At 45.2% G+C, this 22,239-nt stretch overlaps 1 protein-coding gene across 2 annotated transcripts in view; it reads right to left on the bottom strand.

The window, feature by feature from the left end:
- Positions 1-3,294: 3,294 nt before the first annotated feature.
- ST8SIA5 (ST8 alpha-N-acetyl-neuraminide alpha-2,8-sialyltransferase 5) overlaps positions 3,295-22,239 on the bottom strand; it is a 123,024-nt gene continuing 104,079 nt past the window's right edge. For both annotated transcript variants that reach the window (XM_075327503.1, XM_075327511.1), the window contains 4 exons: positions 17,134-17,278; positions 16,172-16,284; positions 6,669-6,761; positions 3,295-6,110 (listed from right to left, as the gene is read on the bottom strand). In XM_075327503.1, coding sequence (XP_075183618.1) covers positions 5,648-6,110; positions 6,669-6,761; positions 16,172-16,284; positions 17,134-17,278 — 814 coding nt within the window. In that variant the 3' untranslated portion in view covers positions 3,295-5,647. The remainder of the gene's footprint in view (positions 6,111-6,668; positions 6,762-16,171; positions 16,285-17,133; positions 17,279-22,239) is intronic.

The following is a 22,239-nucleotide window of genomic DNA, read 5'->3' as shown; positions in this document are numbered from 1 at the left end:
TATCACCTGCTACGACGGCAGTGCAACTACGGGTCCCAGTTTGGGATATTGTGGAATGGGGGCATCTCGTTTTGGCCATCTACCTGGAATTCCTGTAAGACCCTGGATGGAAGAATAAAAGTAATTGCATCATTAACCTGCCTAGGTGATTAATACAATTCCCAACCTTAAGGCCACGTCTCACTAAGTGACATCACTAGCGACATCGCTGCTGAGTCACGGTTTTTGTGACGCAACAGCGATCTTGCTAGCGATGTTGCTGTGTGTGACATCCAGCAACGACCTGGCCCCTGCTGTGAGGTCGCCGGTTGTTGCTGAATGTCCTGGACCATTTTTTGGTTGTTGAAGTACACATCGCTGTGTTTGACAGTGAGAGAGCAACGATCTGAATGTGCAGGAAGCAGGGAGCCGTCTTCTGCGGACGTTGGTAACCAAGGTACACATCGGGTAACCAAGGTACACATCAGGTAACCAAGCAAAGCGCTTTGCTTGGTTACCCGATATTTACCTTGGTTACCAGCGTCCGCAGCTTCTAGAAGCCGACTCCCTGCTCCCTGCACACGTAGCCAAGGTACACATTGGGTAACTATAAGCAAAGCGCTTTGCTTAGTAACCCAATGTGTACTATGGTTACCAAGCACAGCGTCGTTACACGGGTCGCTGGTGGCTGATCTCTGATCGCTGTGGAGATCTGCCTGATTAACAGCTCACCAGCGACCATGTAGCGACGCTCCAGCGATCCCTGCCAGGTCAGATCGCTGGTGGGATCGCTGGAGCGTCGCTAAGTATGACGGTACCTTTAGATCTGTACAACGTTGTTTTTCTTATCACTAAATATCTTGTCACTAAATTTGTCCAATAGTGGGCAACCCCTTTCAAGCTGGGTATTTGGTGCAGAATTTCCATGAGAATTTTGAAACTAAAATTTTTATGACCGATTTTTATATTTTCTTTGGGGGGGGAGGGTTACCAAACATAACAAAATAGACCACTGGTTATATCTGTGGATTTATGGTCCCCATTAAAATCAACTGGTAAAATCAGCACCAAAATAAGATGCATTTCCACAACAGAAATTGACATGCTGCTGATTTAAAAACCACAACAAAAGCCAATTTCAGCATAGATTTCACAACAATAAGTCTAGAGGAGATTTACATGCGGAAAATCTGTACCAAATATGAACCCTGCCTGTAGGAGGATTCCAGTACATATAGTGCAGTATTAAAATATACTGATATACAACTATGTATATAATTATGTTTTCTTTCCTCACTATTATTTAGATCTTTTGTGGCAGTGGACATTTAGTGAATATTTTTCTTCATACGAAAACTCAATAAAATATTTCACAGCTGAGGGTTTCTTACAATTGTATCAAGTGAAGGCAAAAATGCCTGTCCTGATCTGAGAGGGTATATTAACATGCAGGCGTTTTACAAATATCAACTGCAATCTGACCATAAGTCTAGTTTGTTACAATGTCCTGGGCTGGGTTCACACAGTTGTTTTTTTCCCATGGTTTTTCTATGGTTTTATTACAGTATTTTCACGTTTTTTTATTTTTTAGCTCTGAATTTCTTCCGTGTGGCCATTATTACTATCAGTGTGGCCTCTATATTTCTTAAGCAAAATATAAAAAAAATTCCACGCTTCTCCTACTCATTGAATATTTAATACAGACAGCAAAAGGATAATAAATGGCATTTATGTGCAGTTTTTTTCACAGACCCATTGATTTTAATAGATACGTTTAATCTGTGATCAAATCAGATTGAAGATGGACATATCAAGTTTAGGTGTCAATTTTCAAGGCACCAAAAAGACATCCGTGAACAAATTACAGTAACTAGATTTGATAAAACTATCCTAAATTCTCAGCTGTGGGAAGTCTTAGGCTATGTGCCCACGGGAGCTTGCTTCTGCGGATTTTGCCGCGGAAAACCTGCGGATTTATCTGCATTTTCCAGATAAATCCGCAGGTTTCAGCATATACAGACACTCTCCATGTTAACCTATGGGACATGGGGAGTGCTGTGTCCATGCTGCGGAATGTGCGGCTGCGGAATATGCTGCGGATGTCCGGCAGCCGCACGTAACTGCATGTCAATTATTCCTGCGGAAATCCCAGCCCTCCACTATGGAGATAGAGGCCGGGACGTCCGCAGGTAAAACGCATGAAAGTCCGCAGGTTTACCGCAGCTATTCTGCTGTACTATCGCAGCTAAAAATAGCTGCAGATGCCGGCGGGCAGCTGCGGTAAATCTGCGGCCGTAACTGCGGATATATCCGCAGGTACAAACTCCCGTGGGCACATAGCCTTAGAGTAGGAAAGAAGGATGGAAAGAAGGGAATGAAGGAAGAAAAGAAGAAAGGAGGGAATGAGGGAAGGAAGAAAGGAGGGAAGGAAGAAAGAAGGAAAGGAAATGCACAATATGATCAGACATACATAGATAGATATGAGAGGAAGGAAGGAAGAAAACTTTTGCATTTTCATGAAAATGCTTGATATGATTTATGTATATATATATATATATAGAGAGAGAGAGAGAGAGAGAGAGAGAGAGAGAGAAGAACGAGGAGGGAAGATAAGTAGCAAAGAAGGAAGGAAGGAAGAGCTTCTCTTTCATTTGCATGAAAATACAGAAAATACACAATATGATCAGAGATATATAGATAGGTATAAGAGGAAAGAAAGAAAGAGAACGAAAGAAAGAAAGAGAAAGAAAGAAACAAAGAACTGTTCAATTTATATGAAAGTACACAATATTATCATAGATATAAAGATAGATATGACAGGACGGAAGGAAGGAAGGAAAGTAAGAAGGAGGGAAGGAAGGAAGAAAGTAGGGAAGGAATGAAGGAAGGAGGGAAGGAAAGAAGGAAGGAGGGGAAGAAGGAAGAAAGGAGGGATGGAAAAAAGGAAGGAAGAAAAGAAGAAAGGAACGAAGGAAGGGAGAAAGGACGAATGAAGAAAGGAAGAGCTCCTCCACTTGCATGAAAATGCACAATATGATCAGAGATATACAGATAGATATGAGAGGAAAGAAAGAATAAAAGAAACAAAGAAAGAAAGGAAAAAAAATAATGAAAGAAAAAGCTCTTCCATTTTCATGAAAATGCACAATATGATCAAAAATATAAAGATAGTTATGAGAAGATGGAAGGAAGGAAAGAAAGAAAGAGAGAAAGAAAAAGAGAAAGAAAGGAAGAAAGAGAAAAAAAAGAGAGAAAAAAAGAAAGAAAAAAATAATGAAAGAGCTCTTCCATTTGCATGAAAATGCACAATATGATCATAAATATAAAGATAGTTATGAGGAGATGAAAGGAAGGAAAGAAAGAAAGAAAGAAAGAAAGAGAAAGAATGAAAGAGAAAGAAAGAAAGAAAAAGGAAAAAAATAATGAAAGAAAAAGCTCTTTCATTTGCATGAAAATGCACAATATAATCATACATATAAAGATAGATGTGAGAAGAAAGAAGGAAGGGAGCGAGTTAGCAAAGAAAGTAGGAAGAAAGAGGTTCTTCATTTGAAGGAAGGAAGGAAAAAAGTAAATAAGGAAGCCCCTTCACGACTTGCAGGATAAAGTGCCCAATATGATATGATCTCTGTGTAAATGAGGCCACAGGCCAATCTAGTCACAGTCACAGAGGAGAAAAGTAGATTTTAACTTTACTCTTAAATTCTCATTCTCAGAATCTGAAATTTAAAAAAAATAGATCTAAAATTATATTTCATCTGAAGTAAAATGGCTTAAAACAAAAGTCATCCTGCGGTGAATGTGAATGCAGTGTGCATGATACCTGAGCGATAACACCATATTGATCGCCTCTTTTCTTCGTATTGTCTGCTATGCCATCTGTGACAGGACAAAAACATTTTCAAGAAAAATAACAAAGGGAAAGAATCTTCTATCAAACTGAAAAGACAAACAATGGCGGGCACTTTTTAATAAGGGTATTCCTATCATAAACATTTGTGCTACAGGCACAGCGGTTCCCTGTACGTGTCTTCCCAATGTGGGCCCGACCCCATCCTGCCTGGTTAGGTAGCCACTAGAGGCCGCATCCAGGCCTCCCCTCATATCTGTGGGAGTTTATTTATCATCACAAAGCAGCACAGAGGTGGGAGGACCCCCGTTTTGTGGATAGGTGTGGTCTCCTGATGTGGACGCTGCACCTATCAGACATTTATGCTGTATCCTTTTTATATGGCCTCATGTTTATGATGAGATTACCTCATGTCCGGCACCAATGGCCTAACTACGGGCAGTGATGTCCGGCCGCATGTGTCCTGTCCTGAACACAACAATATATGGGCTCGGATCAGGAAACCACCCCATACTCGAATCATGAGTGTCGAAAGTATAAAAATGGCACTAGAAAAGCAATATTAAGGAATTGTACTATGAGCAAGTTTCTAATCAATGGTACAAATGGCAGAGCTTCACATAATCCTGAATAATCCTTCAGCACAACACCTGTAAATATCCACTGACAGAATTTCCCACCCAATTAAGGTCGCTCTCATAGTGTTCTTATTACAGAGAATCGCTTACAATGAAATTATACAATATAAAAATGTATTTAACAATGAGCTTCACTTCATTAAAATACATCAACATTTTCATTTCCCTTTCTTTCCAATCCACAATTCATGTCTACCTGTGTACCAATGCTGCAAATGCCCAAAATGGGAATTATAAAAGTGCTAAGCAATACCGACTAGAATAGGTAATAGCAAGCATTTATGGTGAGGGCACAGCAGGTCACAAATTGGGGTTTAACGGGTCAAGGCTTGGGGCTTAACGGGTCACAGGTTGGAGCATATCAGGTCAAAGCTTGGGGCTTAACAGGTCACAGCTTAAAGCTTAATGGATGATGCTTAACGGGTCACAGCTTGGGGCTTAGCAGGTCTAAGATTGGGGTTTAACGGGTCTAAGCTTGGAACTTAATGGGTCACAGCTTGGGGCTTAAGAGATCACAGCTTGAAGCTTAACGGGTCACAGCTTGGTGCTTAACGGGTCAAAGCTTGGGGCTTAACGGGTCAGAGCTTGGTACTTAATGGGTCAAAGTTTGGGGTTTAATGGGTCACAGCTTGGGGCTTAACAGCTCACAGCTTGAAGCTTAACGGGTCACAGCTTGGGGATTAACCGGTCACAACATTGCCCATAGGCATCCCATTTTTGTGCTTCCTTGGTTTTCATTGGACCAAACCCTTCTATCATTTCATATGATTCCTTTTACCAATATTTTTTTCTGAGGGATACAAAGAACCTCAAAAGCAGGAGATAATGGGGAGATCCATGGTCACGGTGAGGACACCAACTGTTCCTGCCCTCTTCCAATCTCCATGGTGGATGGATGGGATAGGGGTAGATGCTGGTAATTGCACTGCGTGTGCTAATTCTTCTTGTGTGCTTTGCGGAATTGTAGCTGTCAAACCAGTGCTGATGTAGATGCAGTTTTGAAAAAAAAACTTTTTGGCTTAACCATTCTCTCCTTTGACGATAAATAATTTTTGTAGTGGCTTTCGCAATCGCCAGCTCATTTGGAGGCATCGTCCTATGTAGTCTGCTCAAAGCATTATTGCATAATTTTCTATAGAAACATCCAACTTGCACGTGATAGAGGCATGGACGAAGCTTCTTAGAAGCAGGTACCAGTATGGACACGAAGGATGCCCTTACTATGCATATGGATAAAGTTGAAGATTTCAGAAGGCATGGCGTGAAAGCCTGGGCGAGGTTTGACATTGTCATAATAGTGATGAGTAATGAAGATTCCTGATGGGTTCATGGGGAAGCCCCAAAAGCCGTAGAGGTGGACCTCATCGCACAGTTCCATAGCAGCCGTCACTAGGATCAAACCACTGCTGATGCGTTTGGCCCTCACACCTTGCATGAGCCAAAAGTGGGAGACGTTGATGAGATACTGAGGGTGGAAATAATACACGGACTGTTGGGACTCAAAGTCGTCCAAGACGTACTTTACCCGGATGGAGACGTCGGTGTTCCGAGTGTTGTAGAAGGCGGGGAGGAGAATTGAAGCGTTCTCATAACCCTGTATTACGTCATAGAAAGGTTTCCGCCATTTCTCCAACTTCTGGAACCTGTAAATTAAGAGTGTAAATGATCATGGTGGTAGTGGTTTATCTAGCCTGGTCTTCTACTTCTGGTCTCCTGAAGTTCTACCTACATGGACCTTTGTAGTTTTGCCTCGGATATGTAGTTAGAGCTGAGCTGCATAAGGATTAGTCCTATTGACAAACAATGAAGTTCTATTCTTGGCTTTGTGAAAAACAGCAGCACATCGAATGGTTTCTAAAATATATGCAGAAACTTTTTAGTTGCATATGAACGGGATGGTTGAGCCCTATTTATATGCATTGGATGTGGTTGGTTGCCAGACATGGAGTGGATTTTGTCACAGCATCCGCTCAGAAATCCATGTCACATCTGACACATATTAATGACTGCTTATAGCATTAGGTCTTATATACACTGCAGAACCATATGCACTGAGCCTAAACAGGGGCACATGCAGTTCAGGTGGCTTTGTACCATGGCATCACAAGTGCCCCCCACAATAAAATTGGGTTGAACTCACCATATAACAGCATCCCATAGAAGTGTCTGACATACTCACTGTAAGTACAATAAGAACTCACCTCTCTGTTATAATACTCGGATTGATTGTCACCACATCTGTCTTTATGCCAACATCCGCCACATATTTATCAGATATGGGAGGAAGGTTGCACCTAAAAAAAAAAAGAGACAAAAAATAAATGGTCAAGCAAAGAGAAAAACCTATATGATAACTCTACTAAGTCTCTAAGGAGTTGTACCAGTGTAACGCCTGCCTGGATCAACAGACTCAGATGCAGGACCCCCAGAACCCTGAAACCCTTTAACACCTATATAGGGATTTGGAATTACACAGGGTCCTGGAGATCACAACCTGTGGAAGGCTGCAGTCCGATGAGAGTAGTCGTCAGGCAGGGTCAAACCAGGAATAGCAGAACAGGGACAGAATCGGCAGGCAAGGACGTAATCAGAAAATGTAGCAGAGGTCAAATCCAGATCGGGCAGCGAGGTACAAAAACAGCAGGCAGAAGGGTAGTCAGAAAACACGCAGAAGTCAGCACACAGGAATCACAAAACAGAATAGGGCGGATCAGGAGCCAGGAAATCAGAACTATCTCTGGCAGAGGTCAGCAGACAGGAGGGGAACCAAGAAGGGTGTGGTGTCTTCCCATTGGCCACAGCCGAAAGCTGGCAACTTCAGCTGGAAGACACACACCACCCACAGTCAGCCAGTGGCACCGCAGCTCCCAAGATAACCCAGCCCAGTGGATGATCGCAGCCTGCGCCCACCGGTGCCGCTGGCATCGACTCCTCTCCCATCACCAGCACCATCCACGGCAGGAACACGGCATTCCCTGGCGATCGGAGCAGAAGTCGCTGGAGCAGACTCCGGTTGTGACGTAACAACCAGCCGACAAATGTATTGTAAACCCACCCATGAGTATAGGCCATGCCCAAATAATGACAACCAATTAGCAGAGATCCACCCATGAAAACTATAAACAAAATGGCCCAATAAATAGTACCAGAAAAGGGCAACACATAAACGAACACAAGCAGAAACATCCATACAGTGGAATAAAATTCTTCCAGACTCCAATCACCATTAGAGTGAGCTAATAATGTACATATTTATGGATATATAGCTGGTGGATACATCTTAATTCTGAAAATCAGTAGTGGGTCCTGGTGGTTTAACCCCACATATTATGCTTGCTTATGTAGCGCCATCATATATCGCAGCACATATCAGGAAGAGACAGAAAATCCTACCCACACAAGATCTTTTTTAAAGGTGAAAATGCCCCTTCAATTCCTTACTAACTTCCCTATTTATATTACCATAATATTCTGCAGCAGTGACAACTGGTAACTAGTGATGAGTGACCACTAGGATGCTCGAGTGCTCGGTACTCGAAACGAGCAGGTTACACGCTCGGAATGGGTCAACTCTAGTATCAAGTATAATGGAAGTCAATGGGAAACTCAAGTATTTGTCCTGAAAAGCCTTCCGAAAAAATGATCGAGTTTCCCATTGTCTTTTATTATACTCGGACCAAGAGTCGAGCCCGTCTGAGCATTCAACCAGCTCTTTTCGAGTACCGAGCAGTCAAGCATCTTGCTCATTACTACTGGTAACTAATGATGAGCGAGTGTGCCCGCCACTGCTCTAAATTTGATTGAGCATTGAGGTGTTCGGGCATGCTTGGTGTTCAGAACGTGTGGTGTCATTTGTGAAACATCGAACACAAACCACAGGCTTCTGTCAGTGAGAGCCAATTGCTTTCATTGGGGGGTAAAAACATTTTCGGATGTAGTTTGTCACCAAAACCCCTCCCTCCCGCGGAACTGTTCTGTTTACGGCTGGCTGTATATGGGCAGAGAGCCGAACTGCCCAATCATTGAATTCAATAATACTCGTTACTCGAGTTGAGCCCGTCAGAACGCCCAGCCTGCTCAACTCGAGTAAAGAGCACTTGAGCATCGTAGGGATCTCACATCATCACTCATTAAGAGTACTGAGTACGGTATTGCTCACTCAACACTACTGGTAATTAGGGATGATCAAATACCTCAAATATTCGGCTACGCCCATATTTGACGAATAGGTCGCCGCTATTCGACTATTTGCGAATATTCCATGTGCACTGTAAGTCTATGGGAAATCCGAATAGTTGCCGAATAGCTATTCGGCAACTATTCGGATTTCCCATAGACTTACATTGCACATCGAATATTCGCATAGCGGCGACCTATTTGTCAAATATTCACGAAGCTGAATATTGCCGATTATTTATTCGATCATCCCTACTAGTAATGCAATAAAAAAGGCAGAATCATGCTGTAACCACCTCTCTATTCCTCATCATTACAATATATACACAGAGGCTATACAATGACCATCACTGGTACAAATTGTGTGCTGGGATTTCCTACTGTGAACGAGAAAGAAAGGGCTTCTTTGAACAAAGTCTGGTCAAAGATTTTGAGCTAGGATTTCCTGCTGTGAATGAAAAGGGCTGCTAGGAGCAGAGAGTTTGCGCTGGCTCTTTCAGCTGTGAACTAGAGAAAGAACTGCTTTTAACACAGGGTATGGGATAGGAGAAAAAAAGGATGGCTATGTCATTACACGCTGCGATATCGGAACCGATATCGCTAGCGAGCGTACCCGCCCCCGTCGGTTGTGCGACATGGGGAATCGCTGCCCGTGGACCACAACATCGCTAACCCCCATCACACGGACTTACCTGCCCTGCGACTTCGCTCTGGCCGGCGATCCGCCTCCTTTCTAAGGGGGCAGGTCGTGCGGCGTCACAGCGACGTCACACGGCAGCCGTCCAATAGAAGCGGAGGGGCGGAGATGAGCGGGACGTAACATCCCGCCCACCTCCTTCCTTCCTCATCGCCGGTGGACGCAGGTAAGGAGATGTTTGTCGCTCCAGCGGTGTCACACATAGTGATATGTGCTGCCCCAGGAACGACAAATGACATTGTACCTGTCGCAACAGCGATATTAAGGAAATGAGCGACGTGTCAACAAGCAACGATTTTTCACGTTTTTGTGCTCGTTGATCGTCGCACATTTGTGTTACATGCTGCGATGTCGGTAACGGCGCCGGATGTGTGTCACTACCGACGTGACCCCGACGATATATCGTTACCGATATCACAGCGTCTAAAGTACCATAGACTTTGGGCTTGGATTTCCCACTGAGAATTAGAGACAAATGGCTGTTTTATGCATAGAGTTTGTGTTGGTACTTACTGCTGTGAACAAGAGAAAGGGCTGGTTTGGACACAGTTTGTGTTAAGATAGACATGGTTGCTTTGACCTATGACTTTGTGCTGGGCTTTTGTGCTGTGAACGAGAGAGAAAGGGCTGCTTTTGGCACAGGGTTTGTGCTGGGCTTTTGTGCTGTGAACGAGAGAGAAAGGGCTGCTTTTGGCACAGGATTTGTGCTAGAACGTATGCTGTGAACGAGAGAGAAAGGGCTGCTTTTGGCACAGGATTTGTGCTAGAACGTATGCTGTGAACGAGAGAGAAAGGGCTGCTTTTGGCACAGGATTTGTGCTAGAACGTATGCTGTGAACGAGAGAGAAAGGGCTGCTTTTGGCACAGGGTTTGTGCTGGGAGAAAGAAAACACTACCTTGGTCATAGACTTTTTTGTGCTGAGAATAAGAGAGAAAGTGCTGCTGTGAGGGCAAACTCTGTGACCAAAGCAGCCTTTTCTTTCACAGCACAAACCTTGAGTCCAAAGTAGCCCTTTGTCACATGAAGTTGTGCGCAAAACTTACCGATTGTCATGGCGGCATCAGACGCTGTTCACACTACAGATTCTGATACTCCACCCTATGGTCTTTCTAGTGTTTCTGAGTTCCACAGGCAGGCGTTGACCAGCTGTGGGCTTATTCATGGTCAGGCTAGCAAGAGTTAACCTCTGATAGCCTGTTGGTTACCCCTGGGATCACAGGTTGTTGAAAACCACATTTGCTCCCCGCCTTTTTAAGATGGTAGAATTAGTCTTCCCCCTCCGACTATAGTTTATTGCTTTGTTGGTCTAAGTGAAGTTGTGTACCAGTCCTGCCGGTGATTATATTGCATGGTGCTTACAGTTGTTGTGGAATTCTCTCATCATCTTGTTGTTTCCTCTCTGCTCTTATTTTCCTCCTTAACTCTCATAGTCTTATACTGCTGTGTGAGCGTGCTGTGAGTTTTGGTTTACCCTGTTTGTCTCTCTCTGTTGGTTTTTATCACACTCCTGTGCCCGCCCTCCCCTGGGGAAGGGACAGGAGGGGGTATAAGATCAGGTCTGGTTAGGAGTAGGGATAGGAAGGCGGCTCAGACATCCTCACCTTCAAACGTAACTCTAAGATAAGGGATAGCTACGGTCCCCCTAACCTGAGGGCCATTCTAGAAGACCTTGTACCCAGCTTTCTCCATTACATCCGTGACACCCTTATGTTTTTCTGAGATCACACGATTACTGACAGTGATCTGTAAAATTTTGGTGCTCAGGCAAATGTGAATAATCCAGTTTTAAATGTGTAAATAAAATGATTCCCCCCATTTACCATGAAAATCTTTAATAATTTCTGGGGGCTTTGTTGTATAACAAAGTTAAAAGTAAAAAAAAAATCCTAGTTGAAAACTTTGAAACAATACTTAATATCAAATAAAATAGTCCAGTCATGAACAGGTTAATATTGTTGTCATCTTTATGGTCCATTTCAACACATTAAGTCCAGATCATTTATTAAAATCTGCAAAACATATTTTTAAATTCCGTTCCCTTCTACGACCACCACAATTTATTGTGCGAGGGTTCCGCAGATGATGTTATCATCTGTACCGGACAGCAGGTGGCGATAGAGGGATAGCGCAGTTCTCCAGACAGGATGAAACGTATTTAACGCATTCGTTCATTTGTAAATTCACGCATTTTACAAATAACCATCCTGACGGAAAGCCGAGCATTGTCCTTGCCGTGGCCTTGGCTGTGCAGCTATTGACTACTGATAAATTAGCAAAAGCACTAGCAGCGGTGCTCAATGGATTAAAACCAAGGTCAGGATGAAAAACAATGCTTCAGAAAGGATTAGAAAAATCAGCTGCTTTGACAAAATCTTTAGTCCTGTAATAAGACAGAATGTTCTAGAACATCCTGATTTCAGTGGACTGTATCAACCAGTTAACCTATGCACTGCCCATTTATTTACAGCAATTCCTGCCAGTAAATATACCCTAGAATTATTTATAGGGGTTAAAATAGCAAAATATTTACAGTTATTAACCAAATAAATAAATAATGAAAAGAAAATAGTGGCATGGGGTCCTCACATTTTTGATAACCAGCAAAAGTAAAACAGACAGCTGGGGGCTGGTATTATCAGGCTGGGAAGGTCCATGGTTATTGGGCCCTCCCCAGCCTAAAAAATAGCAGCCTGCAGCAACCCTAGAAGTGGCGCGCCATGTTAGATACCAAAATTCTGGTGCTGTACCTCGGCTCTTACTGATGCCCTGCTGCGGTGGCAAACAGCTTCTTTGAGTTTATCACATGGAAGAGACTTTGGCATGTGTCCTCCCGAGCTCCGTTCTCTACTGCCTGGGGGCTGAAATAATTCATGCATCTCCAGTATCTGCCCCTGTGATTAACACTTTTAGTGACTGTACAGTAGAGTACACAGCCATGTTGATAAATTTGTGACGCCCTGGCAAAACCAGGTAGTCACACATTAGGCCCCCGCATAACACCTTCCCTCACAGGGTTACATACAGCCGACCTGAAACCCTAGTCACCCACCTCAGGGCAAGACAGGCACACCAGTGGGCCGGACCAGGCGGTTAGGGAACGCCCACCTAAGGATCTAGACAGCCCGAGGCGGGAAAACAAACAGATAAAGTCTAGAGTATGAGTTGAGAGGAGTGTGGGCTGGAGATAGGTGTAGCTCCAGCGGAGGAGAAGCTCAAGTTGAATGGTGCCAGGGTTGGAGCCCTGGTACCTTGGCTAGGTGGCAGACGGTGGTCCCCGTCGGCAGGCTACGGGAAGACGGCAGCCGGAGATCCGAGGTGGACCGAGATAGGGTTTGAGTCCGCCGGTACCAACACCAGAGACCCGATCCGGAAACCGTGCACAGAGGGGGTACTCAGACCCTGAAGCCAGGACCGGAACCAACGGCCTAGCTAATCAACCGATTGAGGGCAGGATTTTAGGTCCTGTCCCAACCAAAGTCCCAAAAGCAGACAACCACCCACAGAGAGGGATAGGGCAACCGCCAGGGCCCATAGATCCCAAGGGTCAGCGTCAGCGGGCACGGCTCCTCAGGTACACAAAAAGCCGGAAGAGGACTCCCGTGTTCCATACCAGGAAGTCCAAACACACAACCACAACTAGTGCAGAGGAAGAGACGGCGACCACCAGCCCGGGTGGGGGACTAGAGTACAACCGGCCGCTGCGTCTGGCCACCAGAACCTTGGTTTACCAAAAGACTCGTGTGATTCATTTAATTGTGAGTAACCAAACACCCCCTGGTATGTCCGGGCACGCAGGCCCCTGCCATCGCCATACCCTGCAAAGAGACACTGGGTCCCAGGGCAACCATCCCTACCCACGGAGGGGTTAACATCCAGCTGCCACTACATCTCCCCCGGGTGTCCTACAACAGCAGCGGTGGTGTCCCACTTCACCACACACCATGGGTGGCGTCACGAACTAAATACGGCCAAGCCCATACAACTACGTTTCTCATTTCATTTGGCGTGTCCGCGTGACCCCCGGGTCCGGATCCGAGCAGCCCGGCTGCTGTAGGCGTGGCGCGACACTTCTAGGGTGGCTGCAGGCTGCTATTTTTAGGCTGGGGATGGCCCAATAACCATGGACCTTCCCAGCCTGATAATACCAGCCTATAGCTTACCACGTGTGCTGTGGTAAGCTATAGGCAAATTAAGTGTTTTATTTGCCATAGCATGTCATTGCCATTGTGTAACATTTCAGAGATGTCACATTTTATGTATAGACATAATCTATGCTACAGTAACACTCTTGAAGTTGATCATTGTTAAAAATGACCCACTTGTGGCATTTTTAAAGGACCACCACAGTGTTTTTTTTTATATTTCACTACTGGTGTGGTACTTCTAATCTAAGTTCCCTGCCCCTACTCTTATACTCCACTTCCGCCATCTTCATCTTTTTTCAGCGCCGCTCCCGTTGGTCTTCAGCAGTTTTTGACCTGCCAGCTGCTCAGGTGTTTCATGGAGCCAGATATCAAAATTGAATACAAGTCTATGGGAACCTTTTGCTCCAACAGACTTACACTGCAAGCTTGTTATATAAGTTTTGACTTCCAGCCAGTCAGAAGTTACAGGCAAAAGATGACTCGCGTGATCAAAAAAAAAATTGTGTCATGACCCATGCCTGACTCAGCGTTGCTCAGTCATTGCTGGGATTCCTTCTCAGGGTTTCAGGTCATGAGGAGTTAATCCTTGCTGCCTTGCTCTGATCTACTGGCCGCTATATCCTGGTGCTGCACCTCCTGTGCTTCACCAGTGATATTTCCAGCTCAGCTGCGTTACTTTCCCGTTAGTGACCTGTGTTCTGCCCTGTCCCGTCCTGACCTCCGTTTCCTACCTGACCTGATCTGACCTCCGTCTTCCCCACTGACCCGATCTGACTTCTGTCTTCCGCCGGACTCAAACTGACCTGTGGCTCCTGTCTTGTCCTTGTCTCTATTTCTGTTCCCCTCTGGTCCCTAGTCCTCCTCAAGTCTTTTACATTTTGACGGACCTCTGACTTCCGTCCCCGTCCTCATCCCTGTCCTTCCTGCACCTGTTTTTGTGACTTCCCAGTTCCTGGCCTTTTGGCTATCACCTGACCACGCTTTGCCTTCTCCTGTACCATTGACGAGACCTCCTGTTGAAGGCCCGGCTTGCTCACTACTGTACTGTCCTCCAGCGGGCTTTTCAGCTTACTGTTCATTTAGGTGAGCTGCAGGGATTCCCTTCGGGGCAGCGCAGGCTTGTTTCCTACCCTATCGCCCCCTAGTGGTTGGTCTGCTAACTACTCCCTGAAGCAACACTCCATGTTTGCTTCAGTGTCTTCCATTATACAGCATGACATTAAGCTGCTGGAGGGTGAGTTTAAGACTGGGGGCAGGCGCCACTCCAGCGGTAAAAAACAAAATGCTGGAGTGGTGCTTTAAGGGTTCTTTCCATCATAGTAGGTGATAGCATATTACTAAGGAATCTACTGTATATCACTTACAAGTCTCTAGGGGTTTGATTGCGTATTTATACGCAGATGTGAGTATCGCGGACAGGGGGTGACTGACTACGTCAGGGAAGGCTACCCGAGGCGCTCGGATCCGGGATCGTGGCTGGGGCTCGAGTGGCAGCCGCCGGATCAGGGGCTCGTGCAGCGGCCCGTCGCCCACAACAATAAAAAGGGGGTATTTACAGGGGAAGAATTTGTCAGTGACGCCACCCGTGGGTTGCGGTGATGGATGGTGACACCGCCGCTGCCTTGGTATGGGACGCCCGGGGCTGCAGCAGGATGGTATCCCCTCCACGGGTAGGGAAAGTGTTGTCCCGGGGCCAAGGTGTACGGGAAAGAATGCTGCGGTGCGTGTTCTGCAGGGCTGGACCGGGTGGTAGTGGTGTACTCACAGTTCCAGAGAAATTCACACAGAGTCCAATGGTAAACCAAAGTGCCAGTGACCTCCGGCGGGTGTATTCGGGTCCCACACCCTGGTACAGCAAACAGGGGTCCGTTCCTCCTGCACTTAGTGTTTGTGTCTTCAGTTTGACTACTCCGCTTGAAACGGGGAAGTCCACTCCCAGTGACTCTATGTGTTGGGAGCTGTGGCCCACGAGAACTGACAAGTGGGATCTTAGCAGGCAATTGCGGAGCCCTATCCCCCTCGTTGGGCTTCCGTCTCGCTCTCTGGGCTTGCTGGTGGGACAAGACGTGGAGACTTGTCCCCGGATGGCTAATTGACAAGGGGCTTGAAGCAGTCCTCGCCCTAGGGTCCAGGCACCCCGACTGTGCACGGCCTCCGGACCGGATTCCCGCTGTCGGCATCGGCGGGCTACAACCCTGCCACAGTCCACTTAAGGTCTCCCGCGACTGGATCTCCGTCGCCTGTGGCCTTGTTTGCTGACTGCCACCTAGTCAGTAGTCCGGTAGTCCAGAGGCTCCAACCCCTGACTACCCTGTCACTCCACACTCCTCTTATGTCCACTGTCTAGACTCAACTCCGACCATTGTGTTCTCTCCCCTGAAACCTCAGGACCCCTAGGTGGGCGTCACCATCCGCTTGGCCCCGCCCACTGGTGTGTCCCTATTGTCATGGGGGGTGACTAGGCTTTGCTGGCTGATGTTTTGTACCTGGGTGTGGGGTCGTGTTGGTATGCCAAGGAGGATGGAGTCCTGCACCTGGAAGATTTGTGCAACCTCTGTGACAACCTGGTTTTGCCAGGGCGTCACATGAGCGAATCCTTTATCTCCGAACTCTTCCCGTGTTATTTCCGTCTGCACAGTCACCAATATACACCGGGGAGAATTAGGACATTACTATATGATTTACCTGAACACAAAGTCCGCATTGTCTATTTCTTTTCCACATTTGCTGTTCTTCAAGATTCCTCCATTTCCGACCACAGCACATTTCTTGAACTGTGATCGATAATAAGGCATGTCCTGGAAAAACAAAGAAACGCTGAAAATATGTTATAGGAAACAGTGTGACTATTTGTTGGCTCAATGTACACAAATAATATTGGAGGGCATCCGTCAGTACTGTAAAAGAATAGCGAGCGCAGCTCTGGAGTATAATACAGGATGTATCTCAGGATAAGTAAAGAATGTATGTACACAGTGACTGCACCAGCAGAATAGTGAGTGCAGCTCTGGGGTATAATACAGGATGTAACTCAGGATCAGTACAGGATAAGTAATGTAATGTATGTACACAGTGACTCCACCAGCAGAATAGTGAGTGCAGCTCTGGAGTATAATACAGGGTGTAACTCAGGATCAGTACAGGATCAGTAATGTAATGTATGTACACAGTGACTGCACCAGCAGAATAGTGAGTGCAGCTCTGGAGTATAATACAGGATGTAACTCTGGATCAGTATAGGATAAGTAATGTAATGTATGTACACAGTGACTGCACCAGCAGAATAGTGAGTGCAGCTCTGGAGTATAATACAGGGTGTAACTCAGGATCAGTACAGGATAAGTAATGTAATGTATTCACACAGTGACTGCACCAGCAGAATAGTGAGTGCAGCTCTGGAGTATAATACAGGATGTAACTCAGGATCAGTACAGGATAAGTAATGTAATGTATGTACACAGTGACTCCACCAGCAGAATAGTGAGTGCAGCTCTGGAGTATAAAACAAGATGAGTAATGTATGTACACTGACTTTAACATAAAAATATTCACCATTCTGTTTATTCTTCTGTGAAACCACTTTACTATTTATATATAAAGATTTTCAATGTGTTTAAAGGCTCTACTAAATCTCGTGGTGTTAGTACCTTGGGGAATATCTTGAAGATCTCATGGCTGATCTGAAATATTCCGCTCGTATCCACTTCATATCTGAGCTTTGTCCCAAGCGGTGTGTTCTTCTGGGTGGTGAAAAGGAAGGACGGGGCATTGCAACATCTGGATAGCTGAGATCTGCGAATGTATAAAACAGAAGACGGTCACTATAAAGGGGCTAAATAACAATCCCGGACCATCAGAGTCAACAGAGGACGTGAATCACAGAAGTTAATTTTAATCAATACATCTTGGAATAATAATAATTTCCACAATTGGATGTGATTAAAAATAATGTTCCTGTGCTGAGATAATCTTATATATGTCCCTGCTGTGTACTGTGTAATGACCGTGTCTGACCATACAGGGACATGGTCTGATCATACCACAGCTCCAGGGCCAGGGGAGGACGTAAAAGCGTATATAGATAGCACAGCACGGTATCATACATGATTCTTTTTGTGAGGTAAAACATTTCCCTGTCTGTTCTTAAAACATGTTTTACCTCAAAGAAAGAATAATTTGTGATCCCGTGCTGTAATGTCTGTATACTCTTACTTCCTCCCGGCCCAGGAGCTGTGGTGTGATCAGACCATGTCCCTGTACGGTCAGACACGGCCATTACACAGTACACAGCAGGGACACATATATAAGATTATCTCAGCACAGGAACATTTTTTTAGGCCTCTGCCACACTCACGTGAATTTCACGCACGTGCCGAGAGACACGTATTTTCCCTGCGTGTTGCGTGCAGGTAAGTACGTGTCTCTGGTACGTGCGTGACACGTGTGTTCTACGTGTGCTATCCGCGATAGCACACGTAGAATCAGTAATTATTATACTCACCTGGTCCTTCCTGCTGTCCGCGCTGCTGTCCGTGGTGCTGATCTTCGGCTCCAGCTCTCCCGTCTCCCGCTGCTGCTGCTGCCAGGCAGTGAAGTGAATATTCTATGAGATTAATGAGCGGCGGTCGGCAGCAAGAGGCAGCAGCGGCAGAGACAGGAGGGCTGGAGAAGGTGAGTTAATGTTTTTTATTTTTTTCCCTGACATGTGTGTTTACTCCGGCGCGTGTCACACGGGACCGCATCCACACTACACCCGTGTGGTACGGGTGCGGGCCGTGTAACACCCGTGCTGCCGGAGAAAACACTGACATGTCAGCGCTTTGAAAATCGCACACACGTACAAACGCACACGGACACACGTTCCGTGTGGTTTTACGTGTGTGTGCCTGCTACCATAGGGTAGCATTGGTTAAAGTGTCTCCGTGCCGCCGGTACGTGTAAAAAATGACAAACACGTGCCGGCAGCACGGATGTGTGGCACAGGCCTTAAATGCATCCAATTGTGGAAATTAGAGCAAGTTGTGTGGACACTGAACAAGCAGGGACTGTTGGGGATTGTGAGGCATGAACCCTACATAGGTGGGGAAAAACTAGTTTCAGACTAAATAGGTCCAGAAATATATGGACAATGACCGAATCTTCGTGATTTCAGCTCTGCAGGCCACTATTTTTTATTTAAAAGTGAAACAACTGAGAATCACTTGTAGACTTGAAGGTTTAATTAAAAAGGTTGAACAAAAATATCCTGCAAAATATTTAGGAATTGCAACCAATTTTCCACAAAGCCTCCTCATTTTAGGGTCTCACAAGTAATTGGACAAATTTACTTTACCATTAATAAAATGTTCATTTTTAATTCTTCGTAGAGAATCCTTTGCAGACAATGACTGCCTGAAGTCTGAAAGCCATGGACGTCACCAAATGCTGGGTTTCCTCCTTTGACGCTTTGTACCTTTACTGCAGCTGACGTCAGTTGTTGCTTGTTTTTGGGTCTTTCTTCCCTAACTTTTGTCTTATGCATGTGAAATGCAGCTCGATGAGGTTCAGATCTGGTGATGACTCGGCCATTGCAGAATATTCCACTTTTTTGCTTCCGCAGGATGTTTTGGGTCATTGTCCATCTGTTTGTGAAGCGCCATCCTATCAACCTTGCTGCATTTGGTTGACTCTGAGCAGAAAGTCTCGCCCTGTAGATTGCTGAATTCATTCGGCTGCTTCTGTCTTCAGTCACATCATCAATAACCACTAGTGCTCCAGGTCCACAGGAAGCCATGCATGCCCGACCATCACACCGCCTCCACCATGTGTTACAGTGGATGTGCTGTGCTTTGGATCATGAGCCACTCCAAGCCTTCTCCAGACTTTCTTCTTCCCAACACACTGGTACATGTTGATCTTAGTCTCATCTGTCCTCTGCTGCTTTTCCAGATCCGGGTGGCTTCTTTGGATATTTTTTGGGAAAAGTCTAATCTGGCATTTCTATTTTCCAGGCGGATTACTGGTTTGCACCTTGTGATGCTCCCTCTGTATTTGCTATCATGAAGTCTTCTCTTTATGGTAGATTTAGATATTGAAACATCTACTTCCTAGAAAGTGTCCGTCACTTGGGTGGATGTTGTGAAGGTGTTTTTCTTCACCATGGAAAGGAGTCTGTGATCATCCATCACTGTTCTCTTCCATAGACCTCCAGGACATTTTGAGTTGACAATCTCAGCACTGAACTTTTTTCTTTGAAGAATATACCAAACTGTTGATTTGGCAGCTCCTAACATTTCTGCTCTCTCTTAGATAGATTTCCTCTTTTTTCCAGCCTAATGATAGTCTGTTTCTCTTCCATTGAGAGCTCCTTTGACCGCATGTTGTGGGTTCTTGGGAACAGCTTCCAAATGCAAATGCCAAACCCGGAATCAGCTTCAGACCTTTTACCTGCTTAATTGATGATGGATGAATGAGGCAATAGCCAATGCAGCTCATTTCAGACATTTTGAGAGAATTAACCTCTACTCAAAATATTATGTATTGCAAAGTGTGCACAGTACCAACATTCCAAGCTGTACTATTGAAAAATAAGATTTTTGGCAAAAAAAAATTGCAATTTTTCGAGCTACCCCGCCACATCACGGCAAATCTCTTGGGGCAGTCCTACACTAAAATATTTTTATTTAAAGTGTGCCATGTGGCCTCACATATGCAAAAATAGGACTGCACAGCACGTACCTGGTGCTTTTCAGTCCCATCTCCATGACTGATTCATGGTTGTGCGTGAGACAGGCCCAAGCACATGCTGCTTGGAATAAATAGCCTGTGGACCAGGTACGTGCTGTGCAGTTCTATTTTTGCATATGCGAGGCCGCATGGCACACTTTAAATACAAATATTTTAGTGTAGGACTGCCCCAAGAGATTTGCCGTGACGTGGCGGGGTAGCTCGAAAAATTGCAATTTTTTGCCAAAAATCTCATTTTTCAATAGTACAGCTTGGAATGTTGGTACTGTGCACACTTTGCAATACATAATATTTTGAGTAGAGGTTATTTTGAGAGAATTGTCCAATTACCGTACATTTGGTCCATTGAACAAGGGGCAGCTACAATCTAAAGAGCTGTAATTCCTAAACCTTTCCACCAGTTAGGATACTCTTAAATAAAAGCTGAGAGTCTGCATAAATGCCAAAACATATGTTACTTGCTAACTATTTCTGGACCTAACTGAAATTCAGGCAAAAATTTAGGATCAGTAATGGCAAAATTGTGTTCCTAGATACTGTTCAGCTGCGTAGATACTTTAGACAATCTTACGAGACCTACGGGACCATAGTACTTTTGGCCTCCTACGAAAGGCCATCAATATTTGATCGATGAGGGTCCAACTCTGCAGATCAGCAGTGGTGCATTCCTTTAATTGCTTACACCGGAACAGTGCCGGAACAGTGCCACCATACAAGTGTGGTTGTGTTTGGTACTGCATGTCACAGTTGCCCAGTCGTATTCAACCAAATGATAATGAGCTGCAGGACCAGGCAGGGCCACTACTAAATATACGACGTTATGGCGCTCTTTGATTGGCGTGGATTTTTTATTGAGACTCCAATGAGCAATTTCCTTGACAGTCATAGGCAAAGTAATAGTTTCTTGTGTCTTGGGGTACAACCGGATGCATCACTACATAGAACTCTATAGTGGTAATGCTTCTTCTTGTAGAGCCCGGCTTCTGGCTTAAGCCCGCTTTACACGCTACAATATATCTAACGATGTGTCGGCGGGGGTCACGTCGTAAGTGACGCACATCCGGCATCGTTAGTGATATTGTAGTGTGTGAAACCTACGTGTGATTGAACGAATAAACGTTGATCGCATATACGTCGTTCAAAACCTAAAAAGTGAACATCCGGTTGTTCAATGTTCCCGAGGCAGCACACATCGCAGTGTGTGACACCCCGGGAACGATGAACTGCAGCTTACCTTCGTCCCAGCAATGCGGAAGGAAGGAGGTGGGCGGGATGTTTACATCCCGCTAATCTCCGCCCCTCCGCTTCTATTGGCCGGCTGCCGCGTGACGTCGCTGTGACGCCGAACGTCCCTCCCACTCCAGGAAGTGGACGTTTGCCGCCCACATCGAGGTCGTATGGACGGGTAAGTACGTGTGACGGGAAATAATTGTTTGTGCGACACGGTCAACAAATTGAACGTGCCGCACATACGGTGGAGGCGTGTCACATCGCATACGAGATCGTATGCTTAATTGTAAGGCATAAAGAAGACTTTACAGACCATGGGAAAAAAAGGGTAGGTAAATTAGCTCTCCTTAAAAAAAAACAAAAAACAAATCCCAAAAAAACAAATCTGGCTCTCCTCTAACCTCTAACATGTCACCACTAGAGAATGGCAAATTGATTTGATGCATATGAAATTTGTGTGGAAATTTGCTGGAATTCAAACAATTCAAAAAGGTAGAGGGCATTTTTATGAGCAAAATGCCAAACAAATACCTTCTGACTCTATACAAAAAGAGTACATGAGTCACAAAAGGCTCACATGACCTCCGATGGAGCTTCCCCATAATGCCTTACAGCTTTTACATCACATGTTAAGCACAGCCAGTATAAAATCAGAGGCAGGGAATGCAGCTGCCACTGTGTGTTTAATCTGGATAGTGAGAGGACTTCACAGCTCTCAGTTCAGCAATAGAGATAAGGAGAGAAAGCTATAAATCACTGAATAATCATTACAGCTAGTATGTGACATCAAAGGAGTG

Source organism: Anomaloglossus baeobatrachus, chromosome 1 (genome assembly GCF_048569485.1).
Source record: "Anomaloglossus baeobatrachus isolate aAnoBae1 chromosome 1, aAnoBae1.hap1, whole genome shotgun sequence".
In the NCBI taxonomy this organism is placed as follows: domain Eukaryota; kingdom Metazoa; phylum Chordata; class Amphibia; order Anura; family Aromobatidae; genus Anomaloglossus; species Anomaloglossus baeobatrachus.
Note: the sequence above shows the minus strand (reverse complement) of the source record. Positions and strands in the feature narration are given on the sequence as shown.